This window comes from Patagioenas fasciata, chromosome 2 (assembly GCF_037038585.1).
Source record: "Patagioenas fasciata isolate bPatFas1 chromosome 2, bPatFas1.hap1, whole genome shotgun sequence".
Taxonomy (NCBI): Eukaryota; Metazoa; Chordata; class Aves; order Columbiformes; family Columbidae; genus Patagioenas; species Patagioenas fasciata.
This window is the reverse complement of record NC_092521.1, coordinates 70,392,014-70,411,030: the sequence shown is the minus strand read 5'-3', so window position 1 is coordinate 70,411,030 and position 19,017 is coordinate 70,392,014. Positions and strand designations below refer to the sequence as shown.

General features: G+C 36.9%; 1 protein-coding gene across 3 annotated transcripts in view; it reads right to left on the bottom strand.

Annotated features, from left to right (window-relative positions):
- The window catches only part of TMEM245 (transmembrane protein 245), an 87,338-nt gene that overhangs the window by 27,041 nt on the left and 41,280 nt on the right, over nt 1-19,017 (bottom strand). For all 3 annotated transcript variants that reach the window (XM_065830595.2, XM_065830596.2, XM_065830594.2), the window contains 3 exons: nt 16,325-16,456; nt 8,496-8,618; nt 2,641-2,786 (listed from right to left, as the gene is read on the bottom strand). In XM_065830595.2, the coding sequence (XP_065686667.1) occupies nt 2,641-2,786; nt 8,496-8,618; nt 16,325-16,456 (401 nt within the window). The remainder of the gene's footprint in view (nt 1-2,640; nt 2,787-8,495; nt 8,619-16,324; nt 16,457-19,017) is intronic.

The window sequence follows — 19,017 nt, the reverse complement described above, 5'->3', positions numbered from 1 at the left end:
AAACTGCAACAGGAAATGGGCTTGGTTTGATTAGGTGCTTGCTGGATAACAGCTTCAACCTGAGGGATTTCTTGAGCTACAGAAACCTTTTGCCGATTGCCCTCCTCATATTTACCCCTTGCTCTTCTGCTCACAAATAAATGGCAAAGGCCACGAAGGAAGAGACTTTCTCAACCATATCTAAGGTCCCTACTTCTTTTCACAAACACATTTTAAGTAAAAGAACAACAGAAGTGACTAACAACACAGGAAAAGTATTTTCATGTCATTTGGTCCATGAGCAACAATGATGTAACTGCATCACTTTCCAGGAGGATCCTTGCCCTGTGGACAGGAATATTTAGATTTACTCTTAGCTTTGTTAACATGCTACAGCATGCTGAAGAATGATGGGAGCTGGAACACAGCTGATGACTTTCAAGATTTATAACCTGATCTTTCTCTACTTTCCTCAACTTAAATGCGTATTTTAAGGCTGAATTCATGTTATGTAATGCTGTCACAGTCTAATGATGAAAGTGACTATAGAAGTTTTATTATTTGATAATCCATAACACAAATGGAATCTCTTCCATGCTATGATCAAACATTAACATCCATTTTACATGCCTTGTATAGATGAAGCGGAGTAAGCTGTTTTTAGATTCCTATCCCTCTAGCAACAACTTGTATTCAAAAACAAAGGATAGCTGCTACTTTGTGACAAAGAAATGGCTTGTAGCGGCAGCTGTTTTTCATGTGGTAACAAATCAGGCCTACATAAACTAATGGGAATTTGTTACTGTATTTTCATATTTACATACTGAAGACCACAGTAAGTACTGAGTGGAATGCAAGGTAATGTAGAAGCATTATGGTAAATTCTTAGGTAGAACTACGCAAGAGAGAAGAACCCAGAAAATCCCAGAAGTGTTCAAAAAAATTCAAATAAGGCACCAAGTAAAGGCTACTCTAAATAAGCAAATACGAATCACTGATCCAAGCTACCTCAGTGAATAAACAGATTGAATTCCCCTGGATATGACATGCAGCCTCCACATACCACATTCTTCAGACATTGGCTTTTCTCATCATACTTGCAGCTACTGATGCACACTGGCTCTTTCTTACCCATTTTCCTATGGCTTCTCTAACATTATTTGCTTTCCACCACTCTAAAGTCTGACAAATACCTTGGGTCATCTGTGTCACAGACCTATAAAGTCAAATCCTCTTTGCAGAGTATCCATGTCCAGAGAATCCATATCCTATTTTTTGACACTGTTCCGCTCTATCAACAGCTAAACAGAGCAATTCACTAGACAAGTTTCAGTTTCTAAACCTGCTTGTATTCTTCAGAAGAGACAGAACTAAGACAGTAAATATGTGATCAATGAAAACTCAATAGCAATCACTCTAGAGAAGGGCTATTAACTTTTTGGTAGAATTCCAAATTTGTTGCTTTCTACCTGGATTGTCCCTTTATATCAAACAACTACAGTAGTTAACATTGTTGTTCAAGATTTTGTGCAGCATGATATAACCTTCTCATTGTTAAAATGAACCCAAAAGGCACTTAATTCCAGTAACAGGTACCAACACTCACTTGTAAAGTACACCTAGTAACAATGGCAAACATTTGGCAGTGAGTTTGGAAACCAGTTTTAATATGGCCTGTTTAAAGTCTACTGATATTTTGTTTGTATACACAAGACAACACAGAAAGCACTGGTGTTAAGACACAGTGGCTGTATAGAACTTAGTATGGAGCCTGTTGACTTTGCCCAGTCCATTAGCTCTTTCAAAAAAGTGAGCTATGACTTAAATACCATATTTTAAATCCTTTTATTATGTTACCAACTTATATTTCAAGCTGCTTCCAGGTAAAAGCTGACAGTTTCATTCATCTGCAATGAATGAAATACACTACTGAACCACCTCAAGAATTGCTTTATTGCGAAATCTCAGTGAACCGTATGTAAAACCACAAAAAATCCTCCTTCAATTACTGTAGTAGTTTAGAGGTGAAACATAAGAATGGCAACTAAGCATGAAACACTGTGGATGCACTCTGGAGGTGCAGCACAGTAGTGTTTTAAGTGGGATAAGGAGAGCGCTCTCCTGTTCCCTTTGGTGTAATTTGGTTCATGGAGATCATGAACTAGATTTCTCTCAGATGAAACTGAACTGGAAAATGCACTCTAGAAGCACATCAAATATACGTCAGCTGCAAATGGGTACTTAGTCCCCACCATTAGATGAAAACCAGTTCAAACTAAATAACTCTGAAATGTGTACAGCACAGATATCAGGTCCTCCATTTCAACTGTTTTGCTACACAAATCTGCTCCTACTGAGCTGCAGCAGTCGTTAATGCCAACACAGCTGCAAGCACCGCACTTCCTGATGGGCTGGGGATGTGGTGGGTGTATCAGTTTTATAAAATAGCAGTATTCACTACAGCACAGACCTCTGAAATTTTTTTTAGGCAAGTCCAGTCAAATCGCTCTTCCAACAATCATCAATGCTAGGTTTTTGAAAATCTCCGAGATTCACTCTTCATCTTTGAAACATGAGTTGTTGCAATTGCTAAGTATTTGTAGTTGAACATCAAATTTAAAAAAAGAGATTTCCAGAAAGGGCAAGAAATCAACAACATACCTTATTGCTTCCTCTACAGATTGGCCAACTATATTTGAGGAGGGACCTGGTTGAGACAAAGGTGTCAGGCTTATCACCCACTTTACTGGCTTATAGTACTCATCACTGGAACTCAATAGGTAGAAGAGTGTTGTCAGAAAAATCACCTGCAAAACAAATTGGAGTTTTTATTTAAAAGGCAATAAATACTTCCCAGAACTATAGTATGCACCTATGCTTCAGGTATTGAACTTCATTGGAAAGGCACAAAATAAAATACTATTCCACAAGCTCGGATTTAGAGAAACGCAGAGATGGAAGAATAATTTTCTCCCCTGCTCCACAAAGTACCCCACAGTTAGAGCTAAACGTTATAAAACTTTTCCCCCTGTTTATCCTCTTCCCAAAGTCACAACTACATCAAACAACTAGAATGGTTACCTAGAACAACATTCTAGTTGTTTTTTGTTTGTTTGTTTTCTGGGTTTTTCCAACATGTTTAGCAGATCAAGGAACTGGTGAATAGTAACACCTATGAAAAAAAAAAAGAAAGCCAAATAACTGATTTTTCTCAAGAGTAATTATGCAGCTGGATACCAGATATGATCAGAATAAAAACTCACTAGCAGAAAATTTATAATATTTATTAGGCTGGCAATCCTGACTTCAATATTCCTACTGTGAGTTTGAAGATGAGTCTCAGCAGAAGTGATGACAGTTTCAGTGTTTCAGTTTAAAGACCAAAAAAAAATACAATCAGATGGTATTACCTTCCTGTACACTGCAGTCTACTATGTTTTCCTTGTTTTCCTTATTTTCCCATTAGTGGGTTCAGAAACTTCTTGGGCTAAGCATACATCACAGAAATGTGTCCAGCTTGAAACAGAATACCTCAAACAAGGAATATCCATTCTATACGCTTCGATGGTAAACCACAGTTTATATTTGTTTCATCTGTAAGCCTTAGATCTTTTTTCTTTCTCCGCAAGCTTAAAAAGAATTCTTTTACTTTCCTTATTTCCAGTCTACTCATATGCTAGAATAAACCACGTTGTTATCTTTTGATAAGGCAAACAGCCTGACATCCGTAAATCTCTCACTTTCAAGGATTTTATCCCTTCTGCTGACACCTCATGTCCTTTTCCTGTGTTCTCTCTGAAGATGTTCAGAAAAAAAAAAGCAGGCATTGTTCTATAACCAGTCTCAAGAACGCCATCCATTTGTCTCTGTTCCTAATTCTTTTCTACTCAGTGAAATGTTACTACTACTTTCAGCCTTTAACTCGAAGTCACAATCAGCTGTTCACCTACTGTGACCACTTTCCAAAACATCATGTATGTTAATAGGTGTAGTCCGTATTCCATCTTCCCAAGGTGTGTAACTTCTGCCTGGGTGACAAACCAATCTATCAGCTAACACGTCATTACCTCAGCACATTTAAAAATCATTCTGTTGACAATCACTCAGAGAGTATTATAGAAACAATCTAAATTAGGCCTTGGCTTAAAGGGCAATGATCCAGTACCAGTGGCAGTATCAGCTATGTTTCGTTACAATTTCAAATGAGTAAATTTTACAACCCGAATCAGATTCTAGCATCCTCTATAATGCTGCAATATTTTCTTTTTCCTCCTTGATAGGGCCTAAGTTACTGTGCTATTTCCTGATTTCACTGCAAAACTCTCTATCCTGAAGCAGGCATCCAGGTAGTGTTTTCCTTCCACTGGGATCTGGCTACAGATCCTTCTTGCAGTGCAGTTTTCAACTTAGATCACGTGGCAGCACACACAGCACCTGTACTGACCGGAAAGGTTGTTCTTCCCTGATCTTTACAGAAGAAACTTGCTTTCTCAGAGAGTAATAGCACACCAATCTACACATACCCACTTGAACTGTAAAAGGCAAAGTGACAGCTGAGGATGAACAGCAATGGAATAAAAAGGTGTTAAACTGAATTACAACCTAGGAAAAGATACAAATCTAACTAATTTCCTGTTAAGACAAGATGTATGTAACCACAGCACCATACAAAATCAACTGCATGTTAGGTTATCAGCATTTTGGGAAATTAACATATTTGCTTTAGCTTAATAGGTACAGAAATGCAAAAAGAAGCAGTAGTCACAAAACAGGATAATTTACTATGAAGTGTCTTACTGACTCTTCAAGCAAGTAGAACAGCCTCAATAGTACATTCAGCAGCACAAAGATATGTCCTATCCTGTATCAACTGCAGTCTGAACATTTTCAGACCTCTTTTACAGGACACCTGAGATTTCAGACATTACTTCAATTGTTTCCTATGCAACACTTCAACTTCCTGCTGATGACTATGAGGAAGAATCCACTGAAGACAAAATAATAAGATTTTTCCATTGTTAAACAATTGATGGAGTACTATTTCTTGCTGTAGAATTTGTCTGGTAGCCCAAAATATTAAATTCTCTAATTTGAGGGGGCACAGACTGAATTAAAGGATAATTCACTATTTCAATTTTTATTCAAGATGACTAAAACTAAACTGAAATGTAATTGATTGAAAAGCTAACCATATCAGGAATTATCTTGTTAGAAAATTTAAATTAGTTTATGCCACTTCAAACTAGAAAAACTCTTCTGTAGCAACTAAGAATCCTGCAAAATGGAAAAATAAGACTACAATTAAAGCTAGAGGAGAGTGCTTTCTTTTAAACACAGCTCCACCTAGACACAATTTAAAAGAGTTCCTCCTGTTTCACATTTAGGAAAAAAAACTTCCCTCAGTAGCCCATTAAATATATCTTTTGTCAAAACACAGACATGGCATTTTCAAGACAGTCAGTTTTTTCAACTGACACAGCTGGCTGGACCACAGCAACATATAAAACGTGCTCAAAATCTGTCTACCTAGCTCTAGGGTTCAGTCCATTCAAAATGTAAAAATTCCTTTCCAAAACTGCATTAAAAAGCAATGGAGGTGGGGATAGGATATTGCATGAGGTAGCAGTCAGAGGTGGAACTAGGCTAGAACAGTCAAAAACTCAGAAGCTATTTGCCTTCACATTCAAAACGAGCTCTATACAAAAACTCTTTCTCCTTACTGGAGAACAGTGAGAGTTTTCCCAGGAAACTGTAAACTTCCTAATTCAAGACTTTCCAAAAGAGAACAGGAAACAGTTCATGCTGAAATCTCAGCCATAAAAAAAAAAAAATTGTTAAATGCACCCTTGGAAAGCAAATTATTGAAAAAAAAAAAAATCAAGCTACAGCAAAAGATGTAAGTATGCCTTGAGACCCCACAAGAACAAGAACCATCAAGGTCACTTCTGGTCATCATCTTCTCTCTTGGAGAGTGTTTCTCCTTAGCTCTGAAGAAAGGAATGTGAATAGCGGGCAGACCTAACAGTGACATAATACCAAATAGGATTCAGTCACAATACACATCACGAAAGTCAAGAAATCTGCAGTGATTTATCCTAGAGTCATATTTGGATTTTCTCTGCTTATCACATTAAGCTGTTGCAGTAGGGAAAGAGGAAAACAACAATAACAACAACAAAAACACACAAGGAAAAACTAAGAACCAGTTTTATTATTTCTACATGGTCTCCACAACAGTTAAGTTATCCTAAAAAGTACTTTAAGGGTCAGCTAAATTTCCACAATGACTACCATTTTCATTTATTTATTGCCTAAAATAATGGACTGTATTAATCTTTATTTAGCATAGGCTATTTACTGAATATCCTAAATTTAAGTCCTTTCAGTCATAAGCTGTTAACAAACCCACACCAAACATTATTAAAACAAGTTTCATTAATTTATCTTTCCGTGTTTTAAGAAAATCTGTTTAGTTTTTATAGCAAGAGTTTTTGCAAAAGACTTTCTTAAAGATAAGAAACCAAGCCTCTGAATAGACACAATGGCCTGTAAAATGTACAGTGCAAACAAGACTAAGTTATAGCACTCTCCCGCCGAGCTTAACAGCATTAATAACTACTCTTTAGGTAGGCAGGCAAATTTTAAATGCCTTCAAAAGAGATAATTCACGCAGTTACAAGAACACCAAGACTTAAGACATTTCCAGCGCATAGAAATGGAAGCAAGTATTTCCCCATACCCTGGTGCATTTAAAGTAGGGCTAACAGAACAAAGTGTTTCAGTGATTTTTTTTGCCTTATTTCTTAGAAGTTTAAGTATTTCTAATTTACCAGTTCTGCTGTTTGCATTTCAAAAGCTAAAGTTATCAAGAATCTACAGAAAGAATCCATATATTTAATAAAACAGATCTCTCCTATATAAGCTCATGGTTCAAATCCAAGAAATCAAGAGTACAGGACTGATGTCTTTTGGTGGGGAAAGCTTTATATTACAATTGTAAGTAACATGTTCAACCTACAACAGCAGTGGAGGAAACAGAGTAGCCCTTATGGCATCTAATCTTTCAAATAATTCCACCATAGCAATATCCCAACTAGTTCTGCTAAACCAGTTGACTGCACAGTGTCCCCAGCAAGCAGCAGGATCCCGCTGATCGACAAAAAGGCAGGATCAGTCATCACAGCAAGAGTATGCCATGAACTCGGTATAAGCCATTAGGCACCTAGAGCTAAATTTTGTGTCTGACCAACAAGTGCATTGAAATCATCCGTAGCTACTATCCAAATACTATCCAATATTACGTATACTAACTTCTCAGACACTGTTTTCAATCTCTCATCATGGGTGAAATTGTGAGCTAAGGAAGAAAATAAATGAAATATTCCCACGAAATCTTCTCTTTACTAACTGAAGGATAATTAGAGAACAACAAAATGAAGTGGCAGTGTTTTCTTCACTTTAAGACAGCCATCCCGTTAAGTCTTATTGTGATCTGTTCTTTCTTAAATATTGGAGAGAATCCACACAGCTGCCTTGAAATGCTGTTAAATATTATTTCAATTTTGCAGCTTTGTCTACAAAGACCTCTCTCCCAAGCAAGTATCAATGAAGGCGATAAAGTTAAACTGGCAAAACACTTTGTTTTCTAACAAATGTTTTTGAATCCTGAACTAAAAACCAGGACGTGTATTTCAGTCAAGCTTCCAAGATCAGTATTTGTTAAGTTAAAGCAGGAAAAGGTCCCAGGCCAGCGTTTTAGGAGTTTTTTATTTTAAGTAACAGCTGTCATAGCAAATGAGAAGAAGTTACCTCTACTGTTATAACTACTCCACACAGCTGTGGCATTTAGAAACAAAAGAAACTATAAACATCTAGCTCACATAATACCCTAAAAAGTATTAATAATACATCCTTTAAAGAAAACATCTTTAATAAAAGGGTTTCAGAGACTACTAGTCAGTGCGAGCAATAATACTAATAGGAATTAACTTTGTGGAGGAAGCATTCTGCAAGTAAGAGCTCACAGTTTTTAAATAAAAACAATGTAACAACCCCTTCACACAGATTTGCTGAAGACACTTCATTAAAAATGGGAATATAAAGTAATCCTTGTGAAATAATAAATTATTTTGCTGACATTTCCCTGTAACAATTTTAAGCTGTTTCCAAGAGCATTGGCTTGTTTAAGGATATGTTTATGTTTATGAGGGCATGCCCTAAGATTTCAGTTACATAGTATTTCACAAGTTACAGCTCAGTATCCTCAAGGCCAGAAACAAGAGTTTTCCATGAATGATAGGAAGAGTGGCAGCTCCTTAATGTGGAAGTTGCACAAATCTTGCCCTTTGCCTAGAATGCCCCAGATTTGAAAGCTGCACCATCTTAAAAGATTTTTGGTATTGGATAAGGTCAAAAGATGTTTTCAATGCTTTAGGTTTGATTTTTCAGTGTTACAACAAGTGCAATCAGCTTCCTTGAGTACAATGGACCATGTAAACCGATGACATCCTACTTACCACTGAAAGCACAAAATTGAGAAGAGCTGTCCCACTATGGAAAACGATTGTCACTAATGTTGTAACTGTAGTAAACAAGAGGCTCACATTGCGACTCATGACTATCCACAGGGACTCCAGGATCTGGAAAAGCAGGAGGAAGCAAAGGCAAAGTCAGGGACCAGAGGGTATTAGCTAGGACAGAGAACTGCTTACAGAGTGTTTCATCTCCACCAAGCCATACAAAGAAGACATTTTATAAAAAAAAAAAAAGTCTTTCCTCACTCTTAAATTACAGAAGATAATATCAAATGAAATGTCTACTTTACCAAAGGTAAGTTTCTATGTAGATGGTTACAATGTTATAGAATTTTTCTCCCAATGATCAAAATTATTTCATTATACAAAATTGCAAAAAATCTAAATCACTTTTTTAAGCCACTTTCTTATTTCGATTACCATTACCATCACCATCAACTGAAAGCATATTTTGTCTTGGGAGAAAAAAACCTCATCTTTTCAAAAGAAGAAATGCTAAGACACAAAAAAGGAGTAACATCACAAGGTAGAAATAAATCTGGTGAAAGTTTCAAATGAAATAACAGAGTTACTACTTTAGTTTTAAAAATATTTTATGGTAATGAAACGCATATTTTTTATAATGTCTGCAGATCACACAACTTGTGATTTTGAGAAGGGGCACATCAGTTAGTCAAGCAATTATGGAAAACAAATCAAACAATGCTAGACAATCTATTAAATTTTGTACTGCTTAGGAAACTGATTGCTTATGAGTTAAGGAGTGGTTTTGAGACATGCCTTTAAACACAAAATACCCACTACTGCCAAATCAGTTTATGTATGGAAGCAGACACATCAATCTGAATAGGGCAACAACTTCATGAGACATTACGAACATTAATACATGGCACGAGGAGGCATCCTAAATGCATGCACCATCATTTTGTAACAAATATTTCATTCAGAAGAAATACAGTAAGCATGTATTAGCCAAACTGATTCAAACAAAGAAAAGAAGCAGGGTTACAAAGAAAAAGTTGTAAGTTCTTTCGGACAAATATCACTGGAAAAATTGTAGAAGTTCCGCCACAAAAGCCCTTCTCTAGGTTCAAAGCTGTAAATGAAGAATTGAAAACTAGCAACAGTTACTCTGTTACTCTTGGTTTAATGAATATCTTAAATCAGTCAGACTCAATTGAAACAAACAAACAAAAAAAAAAACACCAGTAGTTGGCATTTGTAGAGCAGGCAAAAGAGTGTGAGCCAAGCGATCACCTCTCCTTTGGAACTGAGTGAAACATATAGAAAATAATTTATTAAGCATTAACTTGGGAAGGAATAAGTGCTAGGAGAAGTGACAGGGAATTACAACACATAGTAAAACCAGAAAGATCTACTTAGTGCATGCTTCTTACTATTTAATGGCAATTATTAATTTTAAGGCTCATCTTCTGAACAGATTTTATTAGTGTCTCCTGAGAATTCAAGTGAGGTTACAAGAAGATATTCTACTGAAAAATATTCTCTCACTGGTACCTGTCCCTTCTTCTATGGATTAAAAATTAATTCTGGGGGTGCAGCAGTGGTACAAATTCATGCAGCTGCCAGGTACTTTATTAAATGTACATTACACTATAAGGACTGTAAACACAGAGAACAGTGATTTTCAAGGGAACAGTTTGTAGCTAAAGCAGAGTCATTTCCATTGGTATTCAACAAAAACAGTACTGCCATTGCTGTAAGTTGTATGCTAACTGTGCAAGGCTCCTGTCCCAGCTGTTCAAGCCTGTTACTAGAATTTGGCATGTGAACAGGAGCTTGGTGCTACAGGTCTCCTGTTATGATGTGGTGTTTAATCAAAGAACAGCAACATAGGTGTTGACAATAGGGACACAAGTTGAAAGCAACGGTCACTGAAACACAAGCAATTCATTGAGGAAGAAGGCATTGAAGATGCACAAACTTAAGAGCTAGGAAAAGACTGTTTTGCTTTAAGAAAACATGGCAGCAACTATGGAAGGAAAGAAAAACCAAACAAAAACACAAAACAAAACCAACAACAACAAAACAAAAACTAACCAAACAAAAAACCCACAAACAAACCAAAACCAAAAAACACCAAACAAGCAACAGTCAAGCAACAGGACAAGGCACCTACGATGACCTGGGAAAGTAATGCCTCTCCAAATATCACACAAGACTTAGTCCAGGGCAGAGGACCAGGGGTGGGAGTTGTCCAGAAACCAAAACACCTAATAAAAGGACAAGCTCCTTAATTTGAGGGAAGAAGATGTCCATTTCAGTTCCAGCTTTCCTTATTTAAGAGCTCTTGAGCTTCCTCACTTTGACTTCTATGACTCAGACCATCAAGGATAGTGGATACTGGTGCCAACTACACAGCATCACCACGATGGTGATCTATCCTCACAGTTCATGAAGGATAGGACTGCTAAGGACTGACCACTTTGAATATATAATGATAGTTAATAGTTTTTACACCAAACCATTAGCATGAGGTGTGTTGTTAATGAAAATTGGTCTAGTAAAATTTTGGTTTAAAGATTAAAATCAGCCTAATTGATCAGTCTTCTAAATAGCAACCACAGCATTCATTAATTCCCTTCCCCACACCCCATCACTTGCAACATTTCAGCTGAGCTGATACTGGTGAGGGGTTTGGTCCATCTGCTACAAGAGAACATAAATCTAGTGTGGGCTGGGGAAGTTTCCTTCAAAATAGTATGTTCCTCCAGCATAGGTTGCATTTGTTTACCACTTTCCATGGAAGCTTTAGCCTAAGGAGCTGACAACCAGGAGTATGCAACTGCAGTTAGTTTGAATGCAGTTATAAGATGGTTCAATCAATACTGGGAATGGTTCTCCTAGAAAAACATCCTCGTTAGGTAGAGTCATTGATCAGAACTGTTGAACTACTGTTGAACTAGTTATCATAGCATTTGCTTCAGAGTAAGTGCAGACAGTGCCTTTTGTTCAGCTTCAGTACATTCTATGAAAGCACATGCATATTTCTGGACTCATTTCCAGCTGCAAAGTAAGTTCCTTTTTATGCCCATGTACCATTAAAATTTCAAGACACATGCCTCTCATTGCTAGGATGAGAAGACAAGCATAGCTGACATTAATCATTATTAAATACAATATCAGGAAGTGCTCAAATACTTCACTAACAGTCACAAAATAAAAATACAGGTACCTGTACCTAACAGTTCATAATGCTGTTTGATTCCCAGAGCATCCTGCAGCTGAGTTAATGAGTTCTATTACTATGCATGAAAAATTTCTAACCCCTTATCATCTGAGACTAGTTCTCCAAAACACAACTAAGTGTGCACATTTATGCAATAATAATACTTTTAATATTACTGCTATTAAATAACAGAAAACCACAACTCTTTCCTCAAAATACTGCTCTGTAAGTAACCTTAAGAGATCTGTGTTTAAAAGAGCTACAAAGCTGTATGGAATTCAAGACTCTTATGCATAACACCGTCATGTGTCACCATCAGTATCAGTGGCTGTGCTGCCTTTCCAACCTGTAACAGGCAAGAAATCCAAACTGCATATAATGCTGTTAGCCATCCAAGGTATACTAGTATACTAGTAGCTACTTAAACTGGCCAATATCTGAAAGCAAGGTTTAAAAGGCACTTGACCAAAAGAAATTATTTGCTGAGAACTTCAAGCCAACAAACTTCTGGAAGCCAGGTAGATTAATGTACCTAATTTGATCATAGAGATCATGAACACATTTATAAAGGGAATAAAACTGAACACAAAGGTATTAGGAAAAAAACTTGTCTTTCTCTGTACTTTTTTCTGTTCAGAAAGATGTACCATCCTGATGACTCAAAAATGACAGCAACAGACCAAGCCAATCAACCTTTAAGGTAAAATGCAAGCAGTGGGCTCTGTGAAGAATAATACAGCACGCACAAGATCAAAGGCTTCTTGCTCCAGTTAAAAGCTGATTTCCAAATAAACGTTTACCCATAAAGTTCTGGGCTAACCCTTCAGGGCTCCACTGCTTATTGTTAAAAAAAAAAATCTTTGCTTGACCATTACATGAAACAGAGACAAAACAGCAAGAGAAAAAGGACTATCCTCCAGCATCGTATCTTTGTCTTTCTGATCATAATTGACTCCTACTCTAAAAATATGCATAAGGTTGAATTTCACCTGCCCTGAAAAAAACAACACCCATGATGAGAAGGAGAATACCAAACCTCTGAATGCCTACCTTACTAGAAAAAAAAAATACGCATGGCAGTTGAATTATTACTGAAGAACTTAGGGAATTACTCAAAGAAATTCTCATGGCCACAGAAAAGATTAGGATATGTGGTAACTCAGTGAAATATTTGAGGAACTGACTTGCTTTGGAACACACAGATCAGTCATGCTAAGGGCACAGATTGAGAAGCTTAACTGAGCTGAAGCTCACTGCGGATGAGATGGAAGGTCTTCTGTCTTCCCGTCTGAGAAATCTCTGAATGAGATACTGGCTGCTGGTGTAATGATGAGTTTTCTTGTGCAAGAAGCAAAAATGATCAATTAAAGGAGACATTAGTAACGTCTCATAGACCATCAACTGAGCTCTGAGTGATCATTCACAGATTTAGCCAGCAGTGGTTTACTTTTTCAAGTTTCAAGCCTTCAATAAATGGAGGGAAAAGGTATGAATGGAAAAGCAGGTGACTAAGGAAGGAATGAGCTTTTTAATTTTTCAGAAATTAGATCTTCACAGTCCAGCAATGTACTGCATATTTCATTCATCTGAACAACTACCTTAGAATACAGCAAGGGTTGTAAAAATCAAGGCATAGTGAGGATCCACTCTAGTTCTTTCCCCAAACTAAGAATAGGATGAAATAAACTCCACTTCAGAAACACATCACTGGATAAACTGGTTTGTAACACTACTGCTTCTCAAGAATACCAGAAAAATCCAAAGCTGAAAGACAGCAGGGCTGCTAACACCAAATCTTTTAGAAAAAAAGCTAATTATTTGGAAAAGCTTATCTTCATATTAAATCTTCAAGCAATTTACATGTTTATGTAGGGAATGACTTTAAATCTGTCTACATCAAACTAAAGCTAAGCATATGTGCTATAATGAACAGCACAGTTTGAGGGTGGTACAGAAGTCTTCTGTGCTTTATCTGATACTCAAAGTACCAAATCAATGCATATTGTTACAAATTAAATGAATGCCAGTAATTCCCCAGTACAGCTGTACCAACGATTTAATTAGATGCTTGCAACTCCAATATGAAAGTTTCTTCCACTATGGAAAAAGCCTGAAGTGAAACACTTGCATTTGTCTTCTTTCACGTTTTTCTTACAGCAAATGCTCCTTCTCTTACTAAAGAGGATGAACACTTCCTATGATTTCCATCAATGGAAAAGAGCTTAACCACTTGGGATTGCCATATGACACTGTCAAATAGCTGTGATTTCAGAGAACAGAGTCATCAGTACTATTCCAAAATATTTCAGAAAGCCAAGGGGCTACTAGCAAGACAGTTATTATACGGTAGACTCTAGCCTAACCTATGCATACATATTTATTACGTACAAGTAGTGTAATCTCAGTTTATTCTTTTCCAAAAGTGGACAAAATCTCACTATAACATATTCACATTCTTCTGTACAGTTATCACATTGTATTTAAATGGTATGTATTTTAAAAAAAAAAAAAGTCAAAGCAGTTTTGGGACTGTGTCTTGCTATATTTTTAAGAAGTGCCAGGTTAGCATTGATTTCAAGTGTCCAAATGCAGAAACATCCTACATGTTGAATTATTGTTAACCTATTTAACCTCCCATCATACAAAATGCACACACACACACCAAAAAATCTCACTTAAAGTCCCACAAAATACAAAAAGCAAACAAAAAAACCAAAAAATCCCAAACCAAACATGAAGTCCACCCAAAAGAAAAAAGAAACTCCCCAAAAGAGCCCCCCTCAAAAGCACCCACAGGATTTAAAATATTGATCCTTCCCAATTCAGTATGCCATTCTAATAACTCATTTTTCCTATTGAAAATACCAAGAGAAAGATTTTCATGCTCTGATAAAAATGTAAATCCTGAATACAGTAACTTTCCACTGTACCCTAGGGTAGGTAAGCTACTTGCTTAGAAACACAAGACTGAAGTCAAAACTATTCTTATTTTTATCATCTCTGAGTTTTAATGACTTAAACATGTACAGAAATCAGATTTTCATAAATTTTAATTTGAAATACCAGTGTTGAGTAATATTTATGCAATGCATTGTGTATGAAAAAGCCAGCAAAGAAAATGCTGCCCAGTAAGGATGTGAAATCAGGATTTAGAGCTATATACTATGCAGACTGGTTTACAGTCTGTCAGTAAGGACATGACCGTATGGAGAAAAAGGACAGGTGTTTCCCCACAGCTGATGAGTAATGAGTTCATGGAAATAAACAGGAAAGCAAGTCAACTGCTGGCACTTTTTTCCCTGAGCTTCTAAACCAGATTTTAGAAGTAAAGCAAAGCAGGCTAGCTAGATGAAAGTTTTAATACTAATGTATTTCAGTCTTAAATATTTATTATCTTTACCTATTTCCTGCATTATTCTAGCCTATTTAGATTACTGAAGCACACTTATCATCATGATTTCTGAACACTGTGTAGCAATGCTGAAAATGGCATATCCAGAACCTACTTACTGTGTAGTTACTCCTCCCCTCTCTCCCTCTTGCCTACAAGGAAACTCCACATTGATTTTAAATGACAATGTGTTGTGCATTTTTGTAACTCTGCCTCAAGCATGCATGGTCAATTTTGAGAAAACATTATGAAAATTCCACTATTAACTGAAAAATGGTTCACTGCAATAAAAAGTTTCAAATTTTCTTGACTCACATCACATTCTATGATAGAAACTGTAACCATTTCAGCAGCAGTTGAGGGAGGAGAGAAAAAGCACACATGCTCATCAGTCTAAACCGAGAACTGCCTTGAGGCAAATACTAACGTGTCTGTGGATGCAATTAAAGTTATGTTGTGAATTAGGTATAAATCATATTCTTCCAAAATGGATAAGTAGTAACCAGATGATACTTCCTAGTTTATGACAACAGCTGAAGTCAAAGATTAACTATATCAGAAGTTTGTTCTGTATATTATTAGTATAAACAGTAATTAGTATTTCAGACTTAGTATCAATTTTAAAGAAATGTAGTTGCTTCAGTCTGGATTGCTTTCAATGCTTTTTTTCTCATGAGGTAAAAGGTCCAGTGCATTAATACAGGAATTCACAGAGTGCAAAACATTAATTTCATTCTCCACAGAACTTCCATGCAAGAAAGGTGCTTTCAACCCAATGAACAATACTTTGAGAAATATATATATTAGCCTTAATTTTTTTATTTTGTTTCCACAAACTCTTGGCCCATAGTTTCTTCAACTATAATCTAGATAAACTGGCCTCTTCTTTTAAAAAATTAATACTACCTAATACAAAGCATTTAAAACCAGCTTGCGGGTGACACAGGTAATACTCCTACAGTAACACTCTCTCTCAAGAATAAATCCAGGAACTTAGTACTAATGAAGGTGCTGAAATCAGGAAACTTATTCATCACAAACAGTTTTGTTTATAGTATGGTTACATCCTAAGTAGGCTTGCTGTAATTGCTTAGGTTATTATAAGTAACAGCAACAGTCTTTCCATAATTTTCCATGTACTTGAACCCATAACCTTAGTGGTAGTCTAAGGAGGAATTGTTACCAGCTAAAAATGAGACCAATTTCGTAATAAGGGCAAACAATACATACCGAAAGAAATGTTTCAATGTTTTCATGAACAAATGATGCAACATCTTGCCAGTCCAGAATATCACCAAGCCAGCTGTTTTGTCGATTTATGTGCCATTTGTGTCCTTTGTGTCTTCCAGAATGTGTTACATTCTTAAAAAGAGAGACAAAGATGTCAAGAAAACAAGCATTTGAATAACTCAGATATGAGAAAGCCAAAGATTAACATTTTCTTAATGAGGAACAGATCAATCATACATCCAGATACTTAGAGTTGTGTTAATTGGCATACTCAAAAATGCCTGGGAGTACTCTGTACACTGGAAAAATTAAAATCTGGCAGAAAATCATAGTAAATTATCCCAAATAATTACAGTTCTGTATATTGTACTGATGGACCTCAGCTAAACATTAGCTTTACTGCTTGACTGACACAGTGGTGTCCACCTTGCTCTTTATGAAAGCACACAAGAAAGAAGTAATGATTTCAGTTATTGCCTACATAATTTACTATTTGCAACATACAACTTCTCCCAGTACAACCCACCACAGAAAATACAAGCAGAAGTCAAACCAAGTCTTCTCACAATTACTGTCTACTTCTCCACTGGCAATGTTCAGTCATGCAAAAGCTAGAAGCTAAACTGGAAGCACAAGGATTTCATCTGATTACACAGCTTTGTAACTACAACACATCAAGACAACAGGAAACGGGCATAACCACAACTAATTTCTTAAGTAGCTTCACCCTAATTAGGAAGTTGTTTGTTGTCCAACTAAATCACACCTGATCACAGACTAGCATGAGACTGACTCAGTTTGGAACTGTGACAAATGTTTCAGAGAAGGATGTCAAAATTCTACTGTACGCTAGTCTAAGCAAACACACTGACTACAACAGATCTCATCCTACTCTTCAATAGCAAGAGACTCCTCAAGTTCTCAGCTCTGATGTTTAGATAAGCATCCCACTATTTCTGTGAGAATTTTCCACAGATTTTAAACCTCACCAGCCTGCGTTTGTAATGACATCTTTTTTGGCATACATGGCAAGTAGTATCCCAAATGAAGTCCCTGCACCGATTTATCTAAGAATTACATTTTTTGCTTATTACAAATTCTCCCTAAATGGATTGTTACATGTTACTATGCACAACTAGCAATGCTCTTTAACAATCCACAACAACACAGAGAACTTTCTTCTGAGCTGGTAGTCTATTTAGAGCAGAAACACGTAAATGTCAAAAATCTTCCTCCAGTAGGACTTCTGTATTTGTAAACTGTGTCAAGAACCTATTTCCCATTCATGTAGCTCTACTTTCAAAGACAGCTCCCATCATTAACTAGCAGAATCAGGTATCATTGGCCAATTTTTTAACATTGTTATTAATACACATTCAAAGTTCACTGTTTTTAAGCAACTATACTGGTGTAGCACCTAAGGCCTCAGATATTGATAAATAAGGGACTCAAATTGTCAACTGGTTCCTCTTGAACAAAGTCACTAGATCTTAAAAACAAAACTCCACACCTGAATGGACTTGGAAGAAGAGATTCTCGTCCTCGAAAAGGACACCTTGATTGCAGACTTAGGCCATCAGCTTCCAAGAGGTCTATTATTCTATGTCACTTCATTTGGTACATAGACACAATGATATCTGATCTATCACAACATCCCCAGACCTTGTTGACAAATACGCTATTTGCAATCTACTGATCTTCTGAGAAAGTAGCAGATAACGGTTAAATTTACATTTTGTTGGCGGTCCTTCCTCAATTCTACAGCTTTCACAGAAGACTATCACCTGCGCCTGGGTTCTTCAGTCACCTACAGACTACAGCAAAACTACGCCTGTACAACTGAAATAGTTGAAATTGAAACAACCTGAAAGCTGTACCAGAAGAGTTAGATATGATACAGATGTCCTCCACACTGCACTATCATCTCATATACCAGTTTTCAGATGCACCAAAGGACCATGCAAGGCTATTGCAGTATTACAGAAGGAAATGTCCAGGTGCAAAGCACTCGCATGAGACATTTATGTGGATATGGAGTGCAACAGAAGGAATAAGATTAGAAATCTACTCCGGAGGAGATGCTTGCAGCCCACAGACAACTGGTTGCAGCCTATCATGAGAATAGTAACATGGAGTCTCTAATATGCAAACAGCAGCCAGGGGAACAGACTTCAGGATTGAAGGCAGTGAGCATCAGTGCGTTCCTGCAGCTTCTTCTGCCATTTTGGTGGCCAGGAAAGCTGTTTCTTACCCTACCAGAAGAGTACCTACAAGGAAGAAGCCTCATAGTATTCCCTCAAGTAACAGCTGCAGGAAAGAAATCACACAGTGCAGTGAACACCCCCTGTGCTGCACACCACAGCACGCAGGGTGACACACAGCCTCGCTGAACCACTTGGCACACAGGTTAGATTAGTAACAGCAACACGTTGATCAGTGTAATTGTATCTAAAGTAGGCACATTTCTCGGTTAAGCATTCAGCGCTGAATACTAAACTGCTTAAGGCCAGCAAGATCTATTGTAGATAGAGCTTCAGTTTCTCATGCATGGTCCCATGTTCTTCAGAGTCATGTTATCTCTCCACATGCTCTTCAACAGCATTGTCACAAAAAGAAACTGATTCTTTCCCCTACTATTTTGACTACTGTACTGAAATTCTTCCTTCAGAGTAAGAGATCTTGAAACTTGAGAG